Here is a 20,449-nt window from a genome sequence, read left to right on the forward strand (position 1 = left end):
TTTTTCAATTGATCTTTATGAATTTTGGTCAGAATGATTGCCTTGATAAAATCTAGGTCGAGTTTGAACATCGGTCATGTAGGGTCAAAAACTAGGTCATATCTAAGAAAATGCTTGTTTTATCTCAAGAGACCAATCTTAATGAAAATTGGTCAGAATATTTGTTTCCATGAAATCACTAGGTCAAACATGTTTTACACTGTTATGGTGTGTTTCTTAGGTGAGCGACCTAGGGCCATCTTGGCTCTTATGTTTTTTGTATAATATGTTATTGTATGTTGTTATCAATACATACAAAACAGTTACAAGAACAACTAGAGCTATCACTAAAGGTGATGAATGTACCCCCCCCCCCGCATGCACTGACACAATACATTGTAATTTGACGCACACAAGATTGCACAATTATGTGGACTGTATATATATAGACTGTATGTATACAGTATAGTAACAAAAAACAAAGTCCCATAACTATGCAGAATATTTATCTAAAAGAATGTAACATGTACTATGCACAACTAGGATTGGTACTGATCACTTGTGTGAAGTTTCATTAAATTGTGTGCAAGGGTTTGGTAGATTAGGCACGCACAAGATTGCATATGCAGACTGTATGTACATAGTATGTTAACAAGAAACAAAGTCCCATAACTCTGAAATTTTTGTCGCTGAAAGAACCTAATATGCCCGTGCACAACTACTGTTGTTACTGATCACTTGTGTGAAGTTTCATTGAATTCTGTCAAAGGGGTGAGGAGAGATGGTACACACAAGATTGTGTCTATGTATATAGTATAGTAACAAAAAAACAAAGTCCCATAACTCTGCAAAAAAATTTCTAAAAGAACCTAACATGCCACATGCACAATTACTGTTGGTCTTGATCACTTGTGTGAAGTTTCATAAAATTGTGTGAAGGGGATGAGGAGAGATGGTGCGCACAAGATTGTGTCTATGTAGATAGTATAGTAACAAAAAATAACAAAGTCCCATAACTCTGCAAACTTTTTTCTAAAAGAACCTAACATGCCCCATGCCTAACTACTGTTGGTACTAATCACTTGTGTGAAGTTTCATTAAATTGTGTCAAGGGGATGAGGAGAGATGGTGCGCACAAGATTGTGTCTATGTATATAGTATAGTAACAAAAAATAACAAAGTCCCATTACTCTGCAAACTTTTTTCTAAAAGAACCTAACATGCCCCATGCACAACTACTGTTGGTACTGATCACTTGTGTGAAGTTTCATTAAATTGTGTCAAGGGGATGAGGAGAGATGGTGCGCACAAGATTGTGTCTATGTATATAGTATAGTAACAAAAAAAAACAAAGTCCCATAACTCTGCAATTTTTTTTTCTAAAAGAACCTAACATGCCCCATGCACAACTACTGTTGGTACTGGTCACTTGTGTGAAGTTTCATTAAATTCTGTCGAGGGGATAAAGAGAGACGGTGCGCACAAGATTGCGTCTAAGGACAGACGGACAGGCAGACAGACAGACAGGCAGACAACCTGAAACCAGTATACCCCCCTTACAACTTTGTTGTCGGGGGGTACAATAACATAATTATACAAATATATAGGGCCAGATAAAATACAACAACGAAAACGACACTCTTCGCATGTGAGATGATAGAAAATGTGTGTTACTTCATTCTATGAATAACTTTATGGATTAGGCACTAAGTTTGAAGACTGCAAATACAATAATAAAGTTTGAAAGGCAACCGATTTATAATTAAAGAGACGAAATTAAAAACGAATTTTGAAAAATAATGGAGAAAATGGATGTTACTGGTATTAGGAGACAGAGCATAAAGACCATGGATATACCTATTTAACTTCGAACTGTAACGGCTAATATATAACTATCTTCGTTGAAGCCTTTCTCTTCAGCAAATGAAAATACGGTCAAGTTAAGAACTGAATGTCAGTCTAATTTTACTATAAAGCAAACAGTTATGAAATATAACAATCTCTTTACAGAATGCAGCAGTGGATGGTATGGATTAAACTGTTCTGAAGAATGTAATCGTAATTGCAAGGACGTTACATTCTGCAGGAAGACGGACGGGTCATGTATAGAATGCAAACTTGGAATGGAGGGGAAACTTTGTGACAAGGGTAGTATGCATTTAAAGACTCATAATACCTTTGTTTAAAATGTTGCTGCCACATATTCCATTATGAACATAAAGTACATAATAATAATTGTTTGTTAAATCCTATTTCTGGTAATTACTTTCTTTAACATTTGTCAAAGGTTTGAATATCGCTGAATACACTAGAATGTTTTATTGAATCTATTGGTTTTTATTACCTCCCTTTATGTCTCTAACAATAACAAGTTCAAGTGCAATATTAAAAATAGTGCTTTTCTAACCATGTAATTACGCATAACAACTATTTGGAAAACTGTTTCATCTGTTTGTAAAATGAAAATTTAAAGTATTATGGACCTTTAACTTTGCTACATCTTGTTTAAGGAGGTAGTATACCAGGCCAGCAAGGTTAAATTCTAATAAATAGCACTTTAGCAATTTATTGTAATTGGTGTAATTGAATGTTTTAGCAGCTACAGTCTCAATTGTGTTTATCTCTATCCCTTCAAATACAATTGTAACCAGACTTGAAGCACATGACCTTCCAAAGTCATTTTATGTTGAAAGAAGAAGGAAAATACGGACACTAGTATTTAACACTTTTCAGTGTAATTCAGTTTCATTGTTGTCCGTAGAAGTTTGTGTAGTTGATAATTTTATTAGTACGCGCGTTAGCTTTGTCTCTGGACTCGTGTCTGGCAACGTATTTTCTTTCGTATTTATGATGCCGGATTTTTACGGCTACAGTGCAATTCTCTTTGTGACCAAAATAGAACATAAGGGTAATAATATTAGCAGAATATCAAACACTTTACATGGTAACCTATTTATTTTAATTAGCGCTTAAAGTAACAATGACAAAAGAGATGTTTAAATTATCTTATATTTTGCTTTTTATCGTAGTTTCATAGAAAAAATATTAAATAAATATACCTTTCTTTTTTAATGTAGCTGAAAAACTCTTAATTTCTCAAGTAAATTATATATGTTCGTTTTATTCGCATTTATTCAAACAAATATCAAAGCTTAAACTACTTACAGCAATACTCCTTATCTGACGTTTTTAGCGAAATATCATTGTGCAAGCAAATTGTATTCTCAAGGATAGCTTTAAAATATAAAATAAGAACCAAATTCACTGTGGGGAATCACATGATCAAAATAACCTCTAAACCAAAGTTATATTTTGAAGAAGGACAATAAGAAGACTCAGTTTCTTGAAGTGTACCAGATTATCAGAAGGTGATTTTGATTGAAATCTATGTAGTTCTAGGAAACATCTATGTTTGCCATATGATAGGCTATATTTTAGGTTTATAGCGTACGTTGCTTCAATATTAATGTATATTATTCCAAAATTTAATTTGGTTTAGAGATTATTTTGATCATGTGATTCCCCACAGTGAAATTCTCAATAGGAAAGGAAAAATATGTATTTCAAATCAAGCTACCCAATTTTTATTTGAAAATACCGGTAGCCGGAATATGTAATTAATAACATCAGCATTAAGGGGATAGTGCTAGGACTGGTCAGTCCGGTGTCAGTATAATGTGACTGGGTGGGGTATAATGCCACGTGTCTACGACGTGATATTCCAGTGAGGCAGCACTATAAAGTTGGGCATTGTGCTCACTGCTACAAGTAGACACCGTCGTTTATATGACTGAAAAATTGTTGAAAAAGACGTTAAACCCGAACACACACACACACACAGTTACCATCATCTATTTTCTAACATTCCACATATTTCAATATAAATACATAAAAAGCCATAAAAAAATATAATTATTCGAGGTTAAAGAATCATAAAAATATTTCGGCAATTAATTACTGTTTAAAAATGTTTTTAAAAAATGCTCAGAATTACATACTTTCAAGAAAAAAAAAACAACATTTATTTTGCACTGTAACTGACAAGCACCGCATATTTTGTAGCGTTTCTACGATATTTTATTCATTATTTCAGCATTATCAAACCATTAAGCATCGGCTCAGAGACAGTTTAATGAATTTGTTTCAGAAGAATGAATAAACAAAGCAAGTTTAGTTTGTCGTAAACATTGCCGTAAATTCTCGCGTTAGCTTCCGGTTGGGCATACGCACATACAAATATTAAGGTATACGACCTCATTAAAGTGTACTGAGATCAAGGAGCATTCGTTGTTTATTAACCAGGTTTTCAACGAAAACCTGAGTTATTAGATTGGGGTAGATGTCGGTCGGGCGGGCGGGCGGCGGTGGCGTCAAACTGGTGTTTCCGGTCAATAACTTTTGTTTCAGTCAAGATATTTGAATAAAACTTGGTATGTATGTAGCTTATATCAAGACAAAGGCTGGGATTGATTTTAGGGTTTCTGGGGTCAAGGTCAAGGTCACTGTTACTTAAAATAGGAAAAGGGTTTCCGGTCAATAACTTTTGTTTCGGTAAAGATATTTGAATAAAACTTGGTATGTATGTAGCTTATATCAAGACAAAGGCTTGGATTGATTTTGGGGTTTCTGAGGTCAAGGTCAAGGTCACTGTTACTTAAAATAGAAAAAGGGTTTCCGGTCAATAACTTAACTTAGGAATGAGCTATCGTGATGAAACTTGGTGTATAGAAAACTTATATAAAGTTTTAGCTTGGGATTGATTTTGGGGTTTCTGGGATCAAGGTCAAGGTCATTGTTACTAAAAATAGGGTTAGGGTTAGGTTAGGGTTAGGGTTAGCATATCTTCTACATGCATGGAGGGATTTTAATGAAAGTTGGCACAATTGTTCACCATCATGAGACGGAGTGTTATGCGCAAGAACCAGGTCCCTTGGTCTAAGGTCAAGGTCACACTTAGAGGTCAAAGGATACAAGAATGAAAACTTTGTCCGGAGCATATCTTCTTCATGCATAGAGGGATTTTGATGTAACTTAGCACAATTATACACCATCATGAGACGAAGTGTCTTGCGCAGTTCCCTTCTTTAGAATTACTTCCCTTTGTTGTTACTATAAATAGCTTATATTGTAACTTTTTCATTACTAGACGTAGGGAAAATCGAGACCACTTTTCTGTAGTACAACATGTTACGTCCAATTTTGAGGTGTATTTTGACCAATCTCTACCTGGTAAGGATTTCTGTGGGGACTTACAATTTTTTTTTTTTTTTTTTTTTTTTTAAGATTAACTTCCCTTAGTTGTTGCTATAAATAACTTATATTGTAACTTTTTTATAATTGACTGTAGGGAAAAACCAAAACCACTTTTCTGTGGTACAACATAGTTGTTACTTTCTAATTTTAGGTGTATTTTAAGGTATCTCTACCTGGTAAGGAGTTTTTTTTGTGGACTTAGAAAAACAAATGAATTACAATGATTACTAAACAACCACAAAATTAAAATTACATCTGCAAATACAGGTGCTAGAGTAAAGAAATTTGCTGTGACGTGCGTATATTGTGACATTCTGGCACTATTGTTTATTCTTATGAAAAGTGTTGAAAACCTGGTTTCGTGGCATTGCCGCGTTTCTTGTTTTTATTTATAGATCAACAAATGGTACGTGAAGTGCAAGATTTGTGGTATAATTCTTTTTCTAAGCTTTTAAACTTCGGCACTGCTTTAATAGACCGGTTATGTTACTTGAAATAGAATAAGAACCTTAAACTAACTCCAAAAAAAATGTTTTATGGATAATTCATAATCTTTAAGTACTTATGCAATACAGGAAAAAAGTCCTCAAAAAATCAAACACTAAACCATATAGTGATATTTAATGCTTGCTTCCGTTAGATTTTACTTGAACAAAGTACTGCAAATATCTAAAATAAAAACAATCAAATGAAATATCAGTATCATTTCTTTGTCATTTTGCATGTATTACATAATAAAGCAACTCGAGAAGCATGTATAAATACTTACCATAAATGTTTACGAATTTCGAGCAAATATTGATTTAATCATTACCCCACCCATCTGCAGTAACATTGCGAATACATTTTTGTTTAATAATCCGCTATGAATGTTTTGTTTCTTGCTCCTGACTTTGAGATACACATGTTTGGTGTACCTTTTAACTTCAACTGCCGGAGAGTTTATTATATTTGTTCATAAATTCTATGTTCTGAATTTTGACACTATGACACTTCCGACAAACATGGTAAAATATTAGTAAACGGACTGTATCAGACGTTACTTCAGAATTCCAGATGCAATATCTCACAAATGTGACATGATAATTTTTAGGACCTTTTTTTCTGTGTTTCTTTCCTTACATACTACTTATTCATCACCAAAATGTTTATGTTTGAATGAATTCAACCCCAAAAGTTAAAATGACCGGCCTATAAAGACTGGATAATAATCTTTCTGCAAAGATGAACATATGAAAATAATGCATAAATTTGAATGAACATGTTCTTCAAAATGGTATTTTAACCTTCTTGCAATCTGGTATATTCTAATCTGTTTCAGCTGTTAAGCAGGCGGAAAAGATGACGCATATTTCTGGAGAAGGTATTGCAGCGATTGCTGTAACTGTTATTGTTCTGGTTTTCTTTGGCGTTGTTGTTGCGGTATTCATTACAAGGAAAAGGCTGCTAATGCACATACATGGGTAATTGCGAATACATCGATTAATGTCATACAATTTCTGTGTGTTATATATGACACCTTTAGAAAATTTTAGAAAATAATCGACCTTATTATGTTTATTAATAATAAGTTTGTTTAATCATTACCCGAATGTAACAGGAAAAATGTTTGTAAACAAATCAGCAAGTACACATATAATACATATCAATATAATGAGGTGTTCAGAACAGATGGAAATTACGAATTCTTTTTAATCTGTCAAAAGATGAAAATAGCTAGCAGTATCCATATAATTATTTTTCATTTTAGAGCTTATAATTGACAAAGACATATGTTTGTACACGTTACTTGTAACATCTCGTTATATTTCAGAAATCACAATAAATTTGAAAATGAACCCGTCTCCTACGCAAATGTGTTAGCTGCAGATCCTCTTTCGACCGTTCTGAAAACGTCGGGTTAGATTTCTGTTTTATTTTCAAATTGTTGAAGCAAATAAGCCGTGCCCGATACAAAGTCCAACTGTTACAGTAAAAGCTGCATTAACAGGTCGCAATCGACAATATAGCACTCCTTATTTAAATAGGGGAATGTGTTAATGTATACACTTATACAGCGGTTGAACATACATACAAATTATTACAAATGAGAGAAATAATACTTTCATACAAGTGATAAACAGACCAATTATTCACGAAGAAGACACACAGCTGGACACTTGGAAAATTCAGAGGAGGGAGTTTGATCTATGTTAGTGGCTCCAAACCTTACTCAACCGCCACCTTGTTCCTGTATTCGGATTGTGCTTGCAATAAAATGATATGAATTAACAGACCAACTAGTTCGTAGAGAGAAAATGAAAAACATCTCTCATGCCTTTTTAAACAATATATTTTTACCATTAGGACCTGGTATAACAGTTACACGCAAATGTAAAGTTATGGTTTATTTTCTGTTATAACTTCTATGAGAAAATATACATCTGAAAGCATTAACCGCAAACAAGCAGCTCAATAACCCATAACTGACACTATTTGTTCAAGTTTGAAATAGTATTCTGAAATAGGCATTAACAACATTTTTACATTACAATCAAGTATTGTTTACATCTACAAAGACTGCTCTTGTAATCCTGTAATCATATATGTTTCCTTTCTCTACCATATAAAACGTGTTCATACACATTACATCTATTGTTCATACCTTACACTCTTTCAGAATCGAACCTGAATGTGGAAATGGAGAATGTTTACGACGCCATAGAAAGGACAAGCGGTAAACAACATTTAATCTCGTATCACGATGCTAATGTTCCCCCATTTCTATTAAATCTGTTTTATATTATACCGAAAACGGAATGTATATATTTGTAAAAAAAATATGATATCACAATAATATTTGAGGAAGATATCGATTATGGTTGCGTGAATGTTTTGTACGACTTTCATTCCCTTTTATTTATTTCCTCAAAACTACTATGTCTAGCTGGGGAAGTCATGAATATGCTACATGGCGAAAGAGAGAAAGGGAGAAGAGAGAGAGCCTTTCCTTTGTTATTTGAAACTATAAAATTATGCATGTATTGCCTATTCATTTATATTGTTTGAAAGTACAACAGCTTATTCTATGGTAATCATAACGATTAGAAGGTTGTACTACTAGGAATGTTGATTCCAATTTTGATATAAGTGTATTAATTACATAATATATTCTTCGTTGCAGGTATTGAACATACCTACGAGTAATAATGGTGCAGGAAGCAATCTAAGATTTTACACAAAAACGTTTTCTGAAACATATTGACAATGTGTGAACTAAACTAGTTTTGCTAATGTTTATCAACGTTGATCCATGTGGTAGCATATATTTTGAATACATATGCCAGAGACAAAAAGTTGAAAAATTATCAGTCAGCTGACACTATTGGCTTGTCCTTTCATATTTTAATTTTGTCATTATTAATATGATATCTACTAATTCTATGTTCGTTTCGATGCTAAAATATGTATAAACTGCATGTGCATACGCTGTAAATGTTTAGACGCTGTCGAATCTACAAACTAAACATCCACTTGCTATTGGACCATTGGTTTCTGTTAATGAACTCTAATTTTTCATTATTATAGAACGACTGATAAAAGCTTTTAACGCACATATACCGCGCACGATTGTCTAGTGGTTAACGCATCTGTATTGGAAAAGAAATATCTAAGTCCGAGCTCTGTTTTCATCAGTTCTGTTGTGACCGAGTCGCGAGCCGCCATGTGATTAAATAATGGTTAACAAATTATCTCCCTGTCTGGATCTGGTATATAAAGACGAGATTTTCGAGGTGCACGGGAGAGAGGAGTCTCATAAGCCAAAATGACTTACCCTTTCCAAAAGGGATGACATTATAATGAACATACGTTTTACATTTAGATTTTTATTGGGACTGAACAATGATACCGTAGTGATACATTTGTTCACGTATACTACAGTTCTACAGTTGGATATTATTTTGATTTTGCTAATACTCAATAAATGATACACTACACCACAAATAATTAAGTAAATGAAATGTACAGGATTGCGGATGTACACGAATTAACATTAACTTTTTACAGCAATATTAATACGAAATAGTCCAGCTACAATATTTCGAAATGCTGTAGCATTTTTTCGTGACGTTGCAGTTGGAGTTCTTTAATGCATAAAACGGTATTTGATAATGCAGACTTTACTTTGCTCTTGTGTTTCACACCTCAGGATATAAAGAATTTAACAGTTGTGTGCATATGTAATTTGGAATCACATAGATAAGTAATAAAAGTGAATTCTTTAAAGAGTTTCTCTGCTTGTGTACATTTAATGCTGTTTTATACTTCCTTCACCATTATATATATTTACATGTTTATGGCGTACATGATTTGAAGTGCAATTCTGCAGTAATATATTTGTAGTTTGAGAATTAAACACTCCGAACCATGTAAAGTATGATACAATTAAGAGTATGACAAAATACAAAATAATGCTGCCTTTCTAAATATATCTTAAATGTATGTTCGGAAGAGCAATCAAAAATCGTTGTAGAACTGTTTGGGTAAGACTAAGTTCCCATTCTTGTAAGATGTGTACATTCAGATTAATATACCAATGAACGTCTTAAAACAGCCTTTTGTGAAGTATTTTACACTTTTCTATTAAGAAACAATACCTACACATTTGTAGACTTACAAATCTGTTGAGATCAAGTACTCTGTAATAAAGTTTATTCTTTCTTCATACTGACACTGATATTTTCTAAGAATACCATTTTCTCTCTAGGCTCATCTCAACAGTCTAGTTTAACTGTATATGAAAGATTTGTTTTAAACATGCACAGATATTAGACAGTATATCCGTACAGACAGTTAGGTCTAGTTAGAGTAATGGCAGACCCGTTCAGATGCAATATATGGACCAGACGCAATTAAAAGAATATGTGCATATTAAGTAGATATATACAATTAGGGAGAAAGAACAAATTAATTTAGTGTTTCCTCTTTACTGTCTATCATGCATGCATGCATATATGTAATTAATAAGGGTTATCAGTCGACTACTAAGTTGCTTTCTCTTACCGTTTATTATTCAGGTATGTAGATATAATATACAATCTAATTTCTTCCCCTTCTCGCCATCTATTATTCAATGCGACAAAGAATCAACTACTCAGTTTCTAGCCCCTTTCAAATGTGTATCATTCAGGTGTGTAGATATACGTCAGTTTAATGTTCTAAGTACACCGTGTATTATCTAAATGCAATTTCAAAGGTGGATTAAGGCTTGCTTAAGGTAAATGAAAATATTTTTGGTATCTCAGTTCTGTATATGAAACAATCTGAACAGGGGTCTCCGTGGCCGAGTGGTTGAGGTCGCTGACTTTGAATCGCTGGCTCCTCACCGATGCGGGTTCGTGCCTCATTCGGTACGTTGAATTTTGCGTTTGAGGAAGCCACCCAGCTGGCTTATGGGCAGTCGGTGGCTCTACCCAGGTGACTGCTCGTGATAAAATAATGCACAGAAGAACACCTCATCCAAGCTGGAAAGCCGCCATATGACCTATGATTGCGACGTTAAATCCCACTAAAACGGAACAATCCTAGAAATGTTTGCACGCATCAGATTTAAATTAGCGAATGTGAAAATCGGTTAATTCGTGCTTAACTTACGTATCAGTGATTTTGATTTTGAGCATAAACATGAGAATTTGATATTGTGAAATATAATTAATATAGACTAGTATTTGTTCGATTTATTTAATTTCTTTAAGTTTGTAATTAGAAAAAAAAAGTGTATACAGAGTATAGGAGGGGAAGAGCCAACTAGTTAAATTTTTCCCAATTACCCCAAAGTAGATTCCAAGTTGCAGGAAAATATTAGTCATAGTCTATTACTTTTCAAGTATATTTAGAGTTCTATTCATACAAATAAATAAGAAGGCAAATAACAAACTACTAGTAGTATGTTTCTTTTTCTCATGTATGTATAGTTACTATTGGTAAGTCTTGCTGATCTGTTTCTTACTCTTCGTCGTCTTATTTACAGATTTACTTAAGGGATAAAATGTTATCATTCTTATTAAAGGAACCATTTCATGTTTTATATGTAAATATTAGAATAAATGTTGTAATAAAATTTATGAAAAGATCCTTGCACAGAACGCAAAACACGTAATATAATAGCATACTCGTTTGCAGACTAGGAGTCTTTTAAAGACACTGATTCTGGTATGCCTGGTATGTGGCCTATGGGAATGATAAGGTCTGCGTATTGGTGGTAATGGCCAATACACAAGCCTGGACCATTGATAGACTTGCTTCTGTTTATCATAATAAGCTACTGTATAGCTACCGTGCAGTAAATAAATTGCAGGTGACATTTCTCACCTTGATAGCAAATCAGTTCTCACCTTTATAACGAGTTTAGAAAGCTTGATTGAAATAGAGCTAAATAAACAAAGTGATAAGATACAGCAGTGTTTTTATCATATTTTAAATAAATCAAGTTTTCTAACAATTACATCTCATCATTGCTGTATTTTATCAAAAATATAAAAAAATGCATTCAGGCACAAAGATTTTAGAAATAATAAATTATGTGTATTTTGAACAATGATATATCTTTATTGCTGGATTTATTATACATAAAAGAAACATTATTTAGACAACACAAGGGGAATTATGCATTTTAATATATAAAATCCTTCTGTCCATATTCCTTTTTTATCTATTAAAAATGCAACTGAACGCTTCTTTAAATAATTTCTAATAAAATCCAGCAATTATCTTTTTCTGGTTTTATTTTGTTACTTTTGATAAAAAGATCATAATCATTGAATAAACAAACTTGTAATTTCTCTTTAAATAAATATTAAGTTTTAAATAATTATTTTATTGTTGAGGAGTGAGAATTGCTTTGCTATAAGAGTTATAATTTAATTGGCCGGGAAATTATTCAACATGACTGAGCAATCAAAATTAGTATATTATCAATTAAAATGATTTTGTGTACATTCTGAAAAAAAAAACAACAGCACTCCAATCAATAAAATGCAAAACACAGGAAATAACCAATTTATCTGTGGCAATACAATTTATGATTCTCTGACAATAATTAGGCTACATGTCAAGTCTACCGGGGTTTTATGGACCCTTATCAGAGTGGACCAGACAGGATCTTGTATATTGGGGATTAAAAAGTCTGGTATTTGGGGGGGGGGGGGGGGGCACCTATATAGGAGATTTTCTTTGCCTTTAATGAGAGGTAATGACATATTTAACGACCCTCATACCCTCTATGAGTGTTCTCCATTATCTAGATGACAACACTGAGTTCAAGTACGGAGATACTATCTACAGCCGCCATATGACACTTAAAGTCTGTTGTTGTGCTAGTTAGTAAAACTTTGTAAAGATCCTTTGGAAAAAGCATAGGACACAATCAAGCAATACAGCAGCAGACTCGGCTTGATATAGCCTGTTCATGACAGTTAATAAAATGTGCGACACTCTAAGTTATAAACGAAGAAGTTCCCATAATAACGTGTCGCGTATACTGGCCCAATTATGTCTCTTTTTCTGTGTCGCACTCTGAAACATTACTTGCCGGCTATTTGTTTCCTAGTCATCGATTTCGCTTGCGTACGTCAGTGACATCAAATGATTAATGTATCACCATTAGATTTTTAAAGGCCACTCTGTGTCGGAAAACGAACTTTGAACAGAGATCAGCTATAAAGATTTGTGTTTTAGATAAAACCTTAAAAAATACAACTCCTATGCTGTATCAGGAATTTAGGAATAATAACGCAGTAAGAAAAAAGCATTTTGTCAGTAGTAAGGACGACTTAAAATGACTGTTAGAAAATTGAAGACAGTGGTAGTAAAGTTTCTTATAGAAACGATAAAAAAATAATATTAATAATTTGAAATTGGAGATGTAATAATTCACTTTCTGTGTGTTCAAATCTACGATATTTTAAAGTATCAGGAAAATAGACTCAGACAAAAAGATTTAAGAGCAGTGTCTCGTGTATTTTTTTCACTGGAACAGTAACATAAATCTGAACAATCCACTCAAAAAATATCAAACTTTCCACACACACTTGACATGAAACGTTAGTTCGTTCAAAAGCCGGCGTCAAAGTTTTGTCTTACTGCTCATGTGACGGACATACACCGGCTTGTTGAAACAAATTGGCCCGTTAGTCAAAATAATGCTTCCTGATTTATGGTCAGTAATATGGTCAAAACTAGGCAGCTATGCTGTAAAGACATCCCTATGCTAACCATGTTTCAAAACTGAAATGAATATATATGCATGTATGTCCAAATGAGATTGACAAAGTATTTACCTAGGAATATTATCATAATATAACAGTCAGAGAAATACTGAAAATTGTCCACTTGTTTGTTATTGCAGTAACTGCACATTTTACTTTTACAATGAATGTGTAAATATTAAGGGGACGCATACTTTGAAATTAGAAAAAAAGTGGGTGGGGTATGATAAAATTTACCTGCAAAAAAGTACAAGATTTTGGTACATGAAATGAATACTGTTTCAACTGTTATAAGTACACAAAGGATTGCTCACTAAAATAAAAATGAGAAAAACTGAAACAAGAAAGTTATTGTTGAATTACATAAGACTTGTTGTGTACATTCAAAGTCAACAATTAATACTTTTTTGTGCGAAAATAATAGTGCTTCACCTTTGTCCAAACATTTATCAATGTCCTACAGATTCTAATTTAAAGAAAGAATGTGAAATAAGTTCACTGTCTTGCTTTTCATTTCGCATATGTAAGCTAAAACACATTATTTAGTTTGTTTACAAAGTAGTGCACAAGAAAAGATACGGTGGTCAAGGAATGCTACATTCCAAAACTTAAAGAGTATATTCCCCTTAATACATTAAACATTTATCGTTACAGAAGTCTAGTGGCTTACAATAAGGGCCTAGAAATGTTGCCATTATTAATTTTTAACTTGGTATTCATGAACTACAATGCACTTAAATATCAAAACACATTCAACAAACTTTTGAAAATGTAGTGTCTTAAAAATCCCTAAAATAAGGTATGGAATTTGGTTGAGAGGTCCAGTCAATGTGTATATGTGCAAAAGTAACATTCTAATCTTGTTCACAAAACTTACTAATACACAGCAGGAATGTCAATGATCAAAACTGGACGAATATACAGTTATCCTCACTTTAATGTCATTTATAATTTGTCCTTGAATTCTCCACCATACTTTTCATAACTCTGTTTGCACGAGTTGCACGAGAATGCTGTCATTCACGTAAAAAAACGGGGTCAAATTAAGTTGTAAATGCAATATCATCTAAACGTAATTAATGGATTATGCTGTTCAAGATAAACTTTATCTCATAACGTAACGAACATGTATAATGTTGTAACAACAATATACTTACACTGATTTAAGTAGCAATCGTTTTATAAGTGACTTTATTGATTCAGTTTGTGTTTTGTTATTGTTGTCAAAAAGTATAACGGAAGTGCCTCACAACTGAAGCGGAAACATGTTTGATGCGCAAAGTAGTCCACTGTAAGTAATATTTTTTGATAAATGTCCACAGAAATTAATAATTTTCTAATATTAAAGACGAATATCTGAATAGGATTCATTATTTGATAAGAAATTATAATCATCGGCATGTTTTTTTCTTAAATCGTACACGTGCTGACACCTAAGTTGTCTCCCGTTGTTTATTAGAGTTACCTTTCGTCCGAGAAGTCGTGAGAAAATTAAAAACCATGTAAATAAACTAAAATTAATCACCTTTTCAAGATGAATTTCAAGTGATCGACATTATGCATTTAACCCGCCTGACCTGTGTAGCATCTTAGATATCTGATCTAAGGTATTCATTGTGTAGAATGTCATGTTATGCCCTTGCAATGCTAATCCCACTCTGATTTTTTTGTTTACATTTTTTATCAATGAGAAATATGGCGTCCATCCCGAGCTGAAATAACGTGGCGTTAAATGTTTACATGTTTAAGCAAACCTGGTGTGTTAGAAAGAAAATGTCATCCCTTCAACATTATTTGGAACACTGTTCTTGTAAAAAACCTGTTTTTTCCTTATACAAAAGCTTAATATTTTGTGTTGAATGTACTTTCACAAAGACCTCTGTTTTCCTATTACATTCATAGTACCGCATCCTTTTCCACAAAGTACTGAATATTACAGGTGTCCATCAGTATTATATCGGTTTAGGAATATGTTTTTTATTTTCCCACCATTGATTTCCTGAATATGCAACTCTTCCGCATTTCTGTATGAACTGTGAATGTAGCAATATGCGTCCCCTTAAGTACATCCATATACATTATACATCTACACTATTACTTTCATATTAATTTTATTATTGTTATTATTATTATTATCATTAAACCAGGTTTATATAGTACCATTTTCATGATAAACACGTTCAAAAGCACTTTACATATAGCAAACACAGCCATACAGGGCGCGAAATTCATCCTCTACTAGTACAGACACAGAGCGATCTGATCAGAGGGACAGAGTTAGATAAAGCCCCCAGAACAGAGAGAGAGAAATCCGTTTTAAATACAGGCCTGTCCGGCTAACATAGCCTAGCTCTTTGCGGATAGAGAGTCTGGTTCTTTAACGTGCCCGGTGTATAGCACCGATACACGCGAAGCCATCTTTCCTGAGAAGAACCAGTACAGGCTTGTTGGTTAGGTGGGACACACTCAAGAGCATCTCAGAAATTTTCAGTGCCTGGACCGGGATTCGAACCCCTGACCTCTGGATTGACAGTCAAGTGTGTTACCATTAGACCACCGGCCGACCTAACTACAGACTACATGATATAATAATTATAAGGTATACTATATCTTGCAGTTATATACAAAAGAGCATTAGTGCTATGTGTCATATTCACTAACTTGAAATGTCCAGTCAGTAGATCAACGGGTTTGGAGCCTATACAAGTAGACATTTCGACGTAGTATCTTTTCTTGCAAACCGGACAGGCGTTTCCGGTGATTTTACACATGCCGGCAAAACCCATCTGGCACCCCCGCCCCCCACCCCCCATGCCAGATGACTCTCGTGCTGTTAATGACAACTAGTAGTTCATGCACTGATAATATATTGTTTATGTAAAAAAACGAAAAAAGCAGGTACCTTGATAGTTTCTCTCCGTAGCTTTTCGTATATTTCTCGATTCAAAATACGTTAGTTTACCGTAAGAACATAACGTTACGCTACAAACGATAACGATAAAACTAAAGTGGAACATTGTTATTGTGCGTAACGCAAAACATCATGACATCACTTCTACTTACGGACGTTAGTTTCCCTCGCTTTTTGTTCATTCTCTACTATTAAGGTGACAGGGGAGCAGTTTCGAATTATGGCCCTCGATTTTTTAAATATTTAGGGTAGCTTTGTTCAAAGTGTATTGATATTAATGTTTTAATTATTGAAAGTTTATTCTAAAAGAAATCAATGTGTACATGCATGAAGCTATAAATAGCAGATGCGAATATTTTGCTACACCTAGATCCATACATTTTGTGAGTCATTATTTATGGAGGCAGATTTGAACGAATCAGGTGTTTTCTACAGCAAAATGGACAGTAAGTGTCTTTGACCTGCTTTTTCTCCTGAAACTTGGTGGTTGACAGACACTTTGCTTGGCAAGGCTTTGCAACCTAAGGGTTGATTTATATGAAAACCTGATGTAATTGTATGAACGTTTACAAACGAGTGTATGGTATGTGTTGAAAGTAAGGGAAAAATGCTAAATTTTCTTGATTTTAAGAGGGGCTAGGGGTAGGTTGTGATGTCTACTCCTTTCAAAGTTGACCACATAAATTAAAATTAATGCTTACATGTGAAGCTTACCTTAGTGCCATATCACAATGTAAAGCAGAAGTACTGCTTTTTTTTGTACTGATAACTTATAAAGAAAAATAGCTGCGAATCGTGGACTTGCTTAAAGTCTAGCAAAAAACTGCTCCCCTGCCACCTAAGAAAGAGTGCTACAAAGAAAGTATTTCTACCTGTAAAATACAAATAAGAAAACTCAACAACAACACGTGTAGCGTTTGTTCATAGATAATTATTAACTTCCAACGTTTCGGCGTTAAGCCTTCCTCAGGGAAGAATAACAATAAAAACAACGGACGTGACGTTGTTAAACAACGTCGCGTAAAAAGGCGGTAAAATGTATACAAAAGTTTAGATCTACATTATTTACAATGTTAAATTAATTAAAAATAACGTTCCTTTAAACGGATTTAACAAACATACCGAGTAAATTGTCGGATAGTGTTTATACAAAATTTCCTATACTTATGTATATAAAAAACAGAAATAGGAAAAAACAACGATATACCCGGCATTACATATCTATATATGTAGATCAATACAATTAGTTAATTGGTCAATTAATATCAAATAAAACTTTAGAATTTAAACCATCTGGATAGAGCGTTTTCAGTTTATGTATCCACACTGTTTCTTTGCAGAGACGATCAATGTCATTTCTTACAACATCAATAGGCATAAAAGAAAAGTCCTTTAAGCAATGATCACGTAAATTGAAATGTGATGCAACCATTGAGGAAAAAGTAGGGTCAGTAAAACTATTAATATCAAATCGGTGACTGTCCATGCGTTTTGATACAGGTTGCTTAGTTTGTCCCACATACTGTTTGTCACATTTTTTGCAAGTAATCAAATAAATTACACAGTTACTTTTACAGTTTACGTTATGATGTAAACTGTATGATTGACCAGTCTTTTGACTGGTAAATTCTGAACCTGTTTCGATATTGGTACAATGCGAACATCGGCTACCATTACATCTCTGTGAGAGATAAAGTTTATCACTTTGCTTATTGAACTCTGAACTAATCAAATAGTCTTGTAAATTTTTCGGACGTCTATAGGCAACAACAGGTTTAGAGTTCTCATAAACGGATTTAGTTGTAAAGCTTTTTGATAGGTTCAAAATACTCCAGTATTTATTAATAGTGTTACCAATACGTTGAAGTGCTGGATCATACACAATAGTAAAAGGAATTACACTATTTTTGTCCCCAACTTGAGTCTGTAAAGCATCTTGCTGAGGTATATTGACTACTTTTTGGAAGGCACGGTCTAACACATCATGTGGGTAACCTCTGTCAACGAAGAATTCACGAGGCTGTGATAATGAATGTTTGAACTTGTCATCATCTGATATTATACGTCTATAGCGTTTTGCTTGACTATACGGAATACCGTTCTTACATTGTTTGGGATGACATGATGTTTAGTCCAAGTACTGGTGGTTATTAGTTTCTTTCACATATATGTTAGTTTCGACACATAAATTCTCTCCCTTGGATATATTTACATCTAGAAACGAGAGCGAATCTTGTGAAATAGTATGCGTAAACTTTATGTCAGGATGAAAACTGTTTAACTCTCTGATGAAAAGTTCTAGTTCTTCCAAGGAATGATCCCACACCATAAAAATATCATCCAGGAAACGCAGCCAAAGTGTCGGTTGTAGATCTCGATTTCTAAGGAAGTCTTGTTCAAATTTTCCCATAAATAACGATGCGTATGATGGTGGCATTGAGCTGCCCATCGCAGTACCCATTTTTTGGAGATAAAAATCTTCATCAAATTTGAAATAATTATTTTGCAGAGCAAGTTTAAAGAGTTTTGCGATATCGTCACTTTTCAATCTGCCATGGCAATGCTCGTCCAAAAAATATTTACATGCGTCTATTCCGTCGCTGTGCGGTATGTTTGTGTATAGAGAAGAAACATCTAGTGTCACTAAATAAGTAGCCTTACTCTTGAATTTGAAACTTTTAATCTTTTCAATAAAGTCAGTTGTGTCTTTAATATAAGACGGTAAGTTTATCATGTGCGGTTTGAGTATATAATCAAGATATTTTGAAATGTTCTCCGTGGGCGAGCTGCTTGCCGACACAATGGGTCGCCCGGGAAAATTTAGCGGTAGATTGCTGTCGGGAGTCTTGTGTATTTTCGGCAGCACGTAAAATACCGGAGTTCTAACAGACTCTGGAAACATGTCAAATTCCTTAGTTACATTACTATTTGTCTCTTCTATACTTTCAATACATGTAGATATATTCTTAAGAACATTCTCTTTAGGATCTTGTTTAAGTTTTTCATAATATTTACCATCACTAAGTTGCCTCAGAATCTCTTTCTTGTAATCCTCCGTATTCATTATAACAATTGTATTAGATTTGTCAGCTTTCTTGATAACAATCGATTCATCTTGAGATAATTTTCTGAGCGAATCTAATTCAGTTTTTGAAATATTACTATATCGTCTTTTCTTGTTACAATTCTGTAATATTTCTTCAGTAACAGCTGTTATATAAAAGTCTAAGTACATATCGCGACCAGCTGTAGGAGTAAAAGATGACTGAGACTTATTGTAGAATGGAAGACCATGATAATTATCTGTATCTGCATTGTTATCATCGCTCTCGCATTCGCTGTCATTTATTATTTTTGAAGCAAAATATTCCTTTAGACGAAGCCTGCGATTGAATTTAAAAATGTTTTCTGCTAATTTAAGCTTATCATGCGAGTTAGATTTCGGGCAAAATTTTAACCCCTTACCTAGAAGTATGTAGTCATCGTCTGTAAGATTTTTACTCGATAAGTTTAATACTGTCTCATTTCCTTTCCGTATTTTCTGTAACCGCCGTTTCGTTTTTCTCCAGAATTTTTTGTCCGGGCCCGGATGAAGCGCCTTTGTCGTTTTCTGCCGTGTCGGCCCTTCCCTCCAGCAGTGCTGCCACACTCGTAACTGCCTTCACTAGGTTCTGCACTGTCTCCTGCAGTGTTGTCCCGGTCTTAACGTCCTCCTGCAGTGTTGCCCCGGTTTTCACGGCCTCTGCGTAGGTTTTCTGTGGGCACGGGGTTTTCATGTTTTTTGACATTTGAAGAGTAGATTCGACGTTAGCTTTCGAAATCTGGTTGCTAGTTCTTCTGCCGAAAGTATTTTTGTTGGTTTTGGTTGATTTTGTTTCGGTCTTCTTTCCATTGCGTCTCCGTTTTGATGTGCTATTAGATTGTAGTTCAACACAAATCTCATCTTTATGGTTATTTTTTTTTTTACCTGTAAAATACGGCATACAAAAAAAATAATCTGCCAGAAAAAATGCTAACATGTATACGATATGCATGAAAAAATATCAGTCATCTATCATCT

The 20,449-nt window shown here is 33.9% G+C and overlaps 1 protein-coding gene across 4 annotated transcripts in view; it reads left to right on the forward strand.

Moving 5' to 3' along the window:
• LOC123558589 (multiple epidermal growth factor-like domains protein 10) overlaps positions 1-20,449 on the forward strand; it is a 147,413-nt gene that overhangs the window by 103,173 nt on the left and 23,791 nt on the right. The window contains exons 16-20 of one of the 4 annotated variants that reach the window (XM_053544162.1): positions 1,990-2,127; positions 6,554-6,695; positions 7,046-7,131; positions 7,892-7,948; positions 8,396-11,346. The exons of 2 other annotated variants lie outside the window; for them this stretch is intronic. In XM_053544162.1, coding sequence (XP_053400137.1) covers positions 1,990-2,127; positions 6,554-6,695; positions 7,046-7,131; positions 7,892-7,948; positions 8,396-8,418 — 446 coding nt within the window. In that variant the 3' untranslated portion in view covers positions 8,419-11,346. Of the gene's footprint in view, positions 1-1,989; positions 2,128-6,546; positions 6,696-7,045; positions 7,132-7,891; positions 7,949-8,395; positions 11,347-20,449 lie in introns of those variants that run through there. One more of the 4 variants, XM_053544160.1, reaches the window with a different exon arrangement.

Source organism: Mercenaria mercenaria, chromosome 5 (genome assembly GCF_021730395.1).
Source record: "Mercenaria mercenaria strain notata chromosome 5, MADL_Memer_1, whole genome shotgun sequence".
NCBI classification, from domain to species: Eukaryota; Metazoa; Mollusca; class Bivalvia; order Venerida; family Veneridae; genus Mercenaria; species Mercenaria mercenaria.